Consider the following 7,519-nt stretch of genomic DNA (forward strand, 5'->3'; position numbering starts at 1 on the left):
CAGCAGTTGATCCGAGTCCCAGTTTGACACCGACATCTAGTCCATCTCTCTTTGCGGGAATTCACAAGAACAATTCTACGGCTCTGTTCAGTGACAACCAGTTTGATACAACGTTACTGTCAGCTACACAATTTCAAACACCAGAACCAGCACGTGTTTTTGGTGTCACAGACACGCCAAAGATTTGCAATGCACCAAAGAAACGGCTACCTGAGAATACTTTAATGGACTTATTTGATTAACTTGAAAACTAAACTTAATGGATCACCACAAAACTCTTTTATATAGTGAGATGCTAACTTGATTTTGTTTCAAGAATGTGTGATTTCAACTTTTTAAAAGCTGAATTTAACTTTTTAAATCTGTTTTATAGCTTTAAATCTGCTGAGTCAAAGAAATTAAAACATTGCTACTGATCAAGTTCGAACATGTTCAGAAAAGATTTTCATTATGACGTAAACATTTGTTTCCTAACAAACAGTCAATTATTACAACTACTATGACGTGGTGAGGTTTTTCAATATCATATCCAGAAATACTTTTCCCAATCTGCAAAAATTTTGTTATTATTATATATATTAAACATAAAGTTTAGAGATATAGCCATATGTGAGAGTATGCGGTACTGACGCTAATAACATGTTAACTCCATGCCACAGCTGTAGCATGGATTTAATTCCAAGTTCAATTCATAAGTCGAAGAACTGTTCAAAAAATAAAAAATAATCAAAGAAAATATTTCGAAAAAATGCATTTCAAACGTCAATTTTTGACACTTATTTCAGTAGATGCCCTCTTCAGCTTACACTAGAATCAACTCTCATTTGTTACTTGGGGATCAATTGAAAAAAAAGAGCAGGTTAGTTTGAAAAAAAACGAAAAAAACTCAAAAAAATAAATTTTTTTAACACATGACCCCAAAAAAGAGGGTTCCAAAAAATACTTGGGATGAAACTGATTGTTCAGTAAGACTCAGCATACTCTAAAATACAAAACATCTCATCACACTCGTCAAATTTTACTCATCCGTTAGGGAGATAATTAGCCTCTAATTAGCGACTAATTAAGGGTTAATTAACCTAATTACTGATTACTGAAAAAAATTCAAATTTTTGCAACGGTTTTGTACTCACTGCTTGATGCCTGACATTATTGCTCATAAGGATCATCATCAAAAAACGGCTCCTTCACCGATTTTCGAAACATCTGGCAATTAATGTCACATTAACATCTGGCATTAATTAGCATATGAAGTACCCTAAGGAAAGATGTTAGATCGGTTTTCTTTAAATTTTTGGACTTATTGGGCCCTCAGTGTAAATTTATCTTACAACAGCTGTCATCAAAAAAGGCCTCAGAAAAAAGACACATGTTTATGTCATGTAATTGTCATGTAATTGTTAACTAATGACTTGATTGACAGAAAAACAAACTTTTTTTCTGTTTATTTTTGAGCAATTTTTTTATATGGGTCCTATGTTCTTCGGCACGGGGAAAATTTTTGCTCATCACACTTAAGAACGTAGGACAACTCTAACCATCCGTAATTGAAGATGCATAAAATAGCGCTATTTATTACAATTTTGAATATTAGCATGTTTTTCCAGGTTCTGAAAAAAAGTTTTTGGACACAAACGATGATCAGCAATACTCGGTAGGGTTCCCTGTGGTGGTATATTTTGGCATACGATTGCAATGGAGAGTTGAAAACACATCTTTTTTCTCTCAAAAGTAACAAAATTTCGAAATAAAGGTATGCGCCAAAACCGACCAATCAGAAAACAGCATTTCAAAACTTCGAATGTGGCGCCTATGCAGTACTGTAGTCTCTAATACTGTAAACCCGAGAAATCATTTCTTGTTCATTCGTTTCTACTGTTCGTACTCGAGTTTAACAATTCGTTCTTACTAGAATTAGACAATTCAAAAATGGGTTTCCAGTGTCGTTATTGTGATTCTATTGTGAGTACAAAAGGAAATCGCTCCAGGCATGAGCATAAATTCCATCCTGATGAGATTGGTTTACCCGTATATCAATGCTCATTATGTGAGTTTACTTGTCGGAAGATTTCTTTGCTCGAAAAACACATGAAAACTGCACACCAACGATTCACCAATTGCTGTCAAAGCTGCCTACTCGGATTCAACGATTGCCATCTTTATGTACAGCAAATGACTTCCGTTCATCACTTACCCGTCCTAGGTGAACAATTTCAGCCTCGAGACACTCCGTTGGAAAGTGCATTCCATGGAGTACTGAGATCGCTCGAGTCAACAGCGGCCGAAGAGTCCAACGATCTTGAAAACTTTATGCGGATACAAAAACCCAAAATAGACACTCTAATAAGTGAGCAGTTGACCCAGGGTCCTCAAAAAGTTCAACTGTGTGCAAAATTGCGGCTTGTCAAAGTTATGTATGATGAGCCAGATATGCCAGAAGATGACCGTATTGAAATATACGCAAACTCTCTGATGACTCCTGTCTATGCAAACTGACTGTCGGATGAAGCGTATTGGCAAATGGTGGAGAAGATGATGAGCGTATTGACGACATTCAACTCTTTGGGGAGTGGTTGGACACTCGAAAAAGTTCTCAAAGTTGACGTCAAATTCGCACGTTTCAGACCAATTCTTGGTTCATCATACATCGCGTTGCCGTCAAAAATTGCCAACTGCAGAGGATTGCTCAACGTTAGGAACCACGAAGATCGAGATTGCTTCAGGTATTGTTTTGTGGCCGCTTATCACATGTATCATCAGATAAGTTTAGATAGAATTGATCGAAACTATCAAACCGACAAAACTTCACCAACTACATACAATCAACCAGGACTGCATCAACCTCTGGGCGATTTTACTATGCCCATGGGCTTTGCAGACATTCCTCAATTTGAAACACTCAACAACGGTCAGGTAAACGTGTTTGGATACGATAACGGCCAGTTTTTCCCTCTAAAAATTTCGTCATACAGCTCAGATTTTGTAATGGATTTAATTTTGCTGTACGAATGTGACCGTCATCACTACGTCCTCATTACAAACCTTTTGAAGGTTGTTTGCAACGTGCGAGAACTTGATTACAGATTCTCCTACAAAATTTGTCGAAACTGTTTTTGGATTTGTCGAGAAGGACTTGAAAGTTACAACCTACATCTCAATAACTGTTGCAAAAATGCACCTGCTGTCATTCATATGCCTTCAAGTGAGAACAACTCATACAAGTTCACGAACTTGGCTGCTACATGGTTTGTCCCTCTTGTTATCTATTTTGACTTCGAGTCTTTCTTACGACCCGTGTCTACTTGCAAGGGACAAAGTGATAAGGCCTTTACACAGGTCAAGGAGATACATGAACCGTGTGGCTTTGCGCTAACAGTGATAGATCACCACTCATCAAAGCCAATCTTTCATCATGTAGACAGTTCTCCTGCTTGCATGACAAATTTTGTCAAAATGCTTCACAAACTAGCCAGAGATATTTATCAGCAGAAAAGGAAGCACCCTTTCTTCAAAGGCGATAGACGAAACTTGGGAAAGTCTAACGCTACGCACTGTTGGATTTGTGAAAAATCGTTTTCAGAAACAGAAGGTCCAGAGAACACAATTGACCTGGACCATTGCCACTACAGTGGTAAATTCTTGGGATGTGCACATGAGAAATGCAATCGCGTGAGACGAAATATCAATTTCACCCCTGTTGTGGGTCATAATATTCAAAATTATGACTTACATCACATTTGCTTGGCAGTGAACAACTGCGAGCCAACCACAACCATCAGCGTCATACCAGCCACCGACGAAAAATACATATCAATGACATTTGGTGTGCTTATTGACACTTTCGTAACGGAAAAGGGAAAAACAGTGAAAGTTTACGAATATCTTCGATTCATAGACTCCTTCAAGATGATGAACAGTTCTTTAGAGAAACTTGTTGAAATTTTACCCGATGACCGTTTCGAAATAATGAGGGCAATGTTTTCTACATTATCTGATGCTAACCTTCAGCTACTTAAACAGAAAGGCTACTACCCTTACTCTTATGTGACTTGTCGGTCCAAGTTCAGTGACACCAGTCTCCCACCACTGAGCAAGTGGGGTAACACTCTGCACGGAGGAGCAGTGAAGGTAGCGGAGACTAATTTACAACATGCACGCAGGATGTGGGAAATTCTGGAATGTAGAACACTGCAGGATTATCATGACTCATACTTGAAGCTCGACTGTGCACTACTCGCATGTGTTTGCGAATTCCATCGACAGTTGAGTTTCGATACGTATAAACTGGACTGTATGCACTTCTTCACTCTACCCAATATGGCTAAGGAAGCATCACTTAGAATCTGCAAAGCCAATGTCGAGTTATTGAGTGAGCGCGAACACTTGGACATGAGTGAAACCGCAATTCGCGGTGGAGTCACATCTGTCTTTGAAAGTCGGCGCTTCACTGCAAATAACTCCTATATTCCCAACCACGATAGCACGGAGGAATCCTGTTTTGGTTTCTGTGTCGACGCTAATAACCTTTATGGTGGCGTAATGCAATTAGAGAAACTACCGCTCGCCGACTTTGCGTTCAACACAGATACTCAACTTAAGAGATTTTGGACACCGCCGATGACGCTAGCATTGGATACTTTGTAGAGGTCGATATCTCTTACACACCGAGCCTTCATGATGAGCATCGCGATTTTCCGTTGGCGCCCACAAAAGACGTGGTTGAAGATGAGTGGTTGAGCGATTACCAGATCGAATTAAAAGAACAACACAATATCCCATCTTCCAAAGTAAAGAAACTCCTGCAAACGTTCTTTGATAAAGAGAGATACGTGGTCCACTACAAACGGCTGAAACTCTATGTCCAGCTCGGCTTGGTAATCAGGAAAGTTCACAGAGTGCTTCAATTTCGACAAGAAAACTGGCTGTCGCCATACATTACACTAAATAGTGAAAAGCGGCAAGTTGCGTCAAACAAGTTTGAAGAGAACTTTTATAAACAGATGAATAATGCAGTTTATGGTAAAAACTGCGAATCGAAAAGACGCAGAAATAAAATAACAATCTCACGAGATGCCGAGCATGCGCTGAAGATAATATCCAGATTTGAGTTTGATCACTATATGATCCTTGGGAAGAATTTAGCAGCCTTGACCACACGGCCGAAGTCCATTTATTGGAACACTCCCACTATTGTGGGAGCGGCTATATTAGATCTTGCAAAATTCCACATGTACTCATTCCATTACAATGTCATGCGCCCCAACTTTAATTGTCGCCTTCTTTACAGCGATACAGATAGTCTCCTTTATGCGATAAAAAGCGACGATTTTTATACAGAGTTATCGCAGAAGCCTCAGTCAGTATTAAGTCATTTTGATTTCTCAAATTACCCACCCAATCACTTTCTTTACGATACCACTAACAAAAGAGTCATCCTCAAATACAAGGACGAATTCGCCGGCGACTATAATACTGACTTTATCTGTTTGAAGCCGAAGCTGTACTCCATCCTGTCAAAAAGTAAGTTTATTCTCTCATAAAACAAAATTGTTAGTTGTTGTATAAAAATTCGTATTGGTTAAATAGGCATCTGGAAGGTGTTAAATCGTACTATATTTACATAGGGGGTTAGTAATTATAATAGCACCTAATTTTTCTCATTTCTTTCTTTCTTTTAGGTTGTCGAAAACTTTCAGCAAAAGGGGTGACGAGGGCCGCACAACAACATCTTCGCCACGTCGACTTCTTAAACACTCTCAGCACTGGAAACCACCTGCGCTCAGAGAACACCAGGATTGTGTCCGACCACCACAGGCTGCAGACAGTTACTACAAACAAAATTTGTCTGTCAGCTTTTGACAACAAGTGCTATATACTACCCGATGGCATAAAAGCCCTCCCGTTTGGCCATTATGAAATTGTCGATTATGCTATCGATGAAATTGTTTGGAATAACGACGATGTGGAATAGGATTATGACGATTTTAGCGATTTACTTTTGAGCTCTAGCCCAGAGTGGGATAACAGTTTTGTTGTACCACATTCCTCTCCAGATACCACCCAAAGCTCCAACACATGGCAACCACAAGACCCCGGTTTTGTCGCTGCTCAGAATATAAATGATTCGGATATTGAAAGTAGCGATATCGTTGATTTCGATGCCAGTTTTGAAGAAAACTCTACGCCCGATAATCCGTTCATTAATTTTGAGGCAGAAGAAGCAAGTGAAAGCGAGTCAGAGGGCCCAGTGTGCAAAACTGCAAGGCGATATTAGTGTGCATAAATAAATTTAATTGCCCAGAGAGAGAGAGACGCAAAACTGAACCAGTATTGATTTTGCATGCAGTGTGAAATTTGGTTTTAATTTAATTTGTTTGAGTGTTTTGAAATCAAAAGCAAGCGGCGAGACAGAAAGCAAAGTTAAAGGGAAACAAAAGCGGCAAGACTCAAAAGGGAAAGATTGAATAGGAGAGATTTTATCCCGCCTATCCTATTCCCACTTAACCGCCACTACCTATTATCCTATGGTTAAGAGTCGAATGATAACCCCCTTTCTTTACGTAGGTATTATATACTACTAGGTATTATTTATATGGCTGATCTTTTTATATTTAACAGAAAAACGTAAATCGCATGCATATTACAACTGAGCTCGCTGACTACTTGGAACGATGTTCTTTTTTTATATTTACTATCACATACAGGGTGCACATACAGGGGCATTTTTAGTAACTCATGTTATTCAACTGACAGAAACTCTTGCTGCAGTGCAATTTTTAATTTGTCTTTCTGAGTCTGGTCTTAATATTTTGCAGATATTTCCATACAATCAGCTTATTCTTTCAGTCAAAAGTTTCAGAGTTTCCGTATTTTTTTGTCCAATTGCCTTAATTGATACTGCACATTGTTGTTCGCAGTGTTAACCCCAGTATTGTCAGCCCGAATAACAGTTTTTTCTCACGTTGTAAAACATTGTATTAGTTTGCGCTATTCTGCCGTTGTTGATCATTATATATGTCAATTGACATTTTCCGTCTGGGACGGTCTGGACATATCGACTTTCGGTCTGGCACCTCAACCTGGGAATATAGGAAGCAAAAACCAGCAGCGGAAATGTTTCTTGTGTTTCGAAGGGTAAGTTTTCCAAAGATGTTTGAAGCTGTTTTTCGTAGAAAATAATCGTAAGCTAAAAGTCATAATTAGGATATAGTGCTTACTATCGGTGGAATTTGGTTTTTAGTGGAATTAGTCTATATCTTAGAGTAAATAACTCACTAAGTTGGGTTGTACAATTTTATCAAATCCAAAAAATTAACCTTTAAATTTCGATCGAGAGCCAGATTTATGGTTTAAAGAGTTACTTTCTTTAACCATGCAAAATTTCCCAATTTTTTTCAGATTAATCAAAATTTCTGTGGAACAAAAATTCAGGCAAATTGCTTCAACTTAGGGCGAGATTTTGGGTGAACAAAACTAACCTTGAACACTACAAATTCTCATGCTTAAGGTGTAAATTTTA

General features: G+C 38.5%; 1 protein-coding gene across 1 annotated transcript; it reads left to right on the forward strand.

Moving 5' to 3' along the window:
- Nucleotides 1-2,520: 2,520 nt before the first annotated feature.
- On the forward strand, nt 2,521-6,274 carry LOC142356393 (uncharacterized). Its single transcript, XM_075408314.1, has 3 exons — nt 2,521-4,536; nt 4,749-4,874; nt 5,972-6,274. Exons 1-3 carry the CDS (start codon nt 2,521-2,523, stop codon nt 6,272-6,274), a joined length of 2,445 nt encoding a protein of 814 aa, XP_075264429.1.
- Nucleotides 6,275-7,519: the final 1,245 nt, after the last annotated feature.

This window comes from Convolutriloba macropyga, unplaced genomic scaffold (assembly GCF_964194025.1).
Source record: "Convolutriloba macropyga unplaced genomic scaffold, txConMacr16.3 SCAFFOLD_2637, whole genome shotgun sequence".
NCBI classification, from domain to species: domain Eukaryota; kingdom Metazoa; phylum Xenacoelomorpha; order Acoela; family Convolutidae; genus Convolutriloba; species Convolutriloba macropyga.

Excerpts from the sequence above, each read along its gene's own strand:
- LOC142356393 (XM_075408314.1), top strand. The coding sequence starts at position 2,521 with ATGGTGGAGAAGATGATGAGCGTATTGACGACATTCAACTCTTTGGGG. Across the intron at positions 4,537-4,748 it reads CTAATAACCTTTATGGTGGC|ATCGAATTAAAAGAACAACA; the intron begins GTAATGCAATTA and ends AGCGATTACCAG. Across the intron at positions 4,875-5,971 it reads TCTATGTCCAGCTCGGCTTG|GATTATGACGATTTTAGCGA; the intron begins GTAATCAGGAAA and ends GATGTGGAATAG.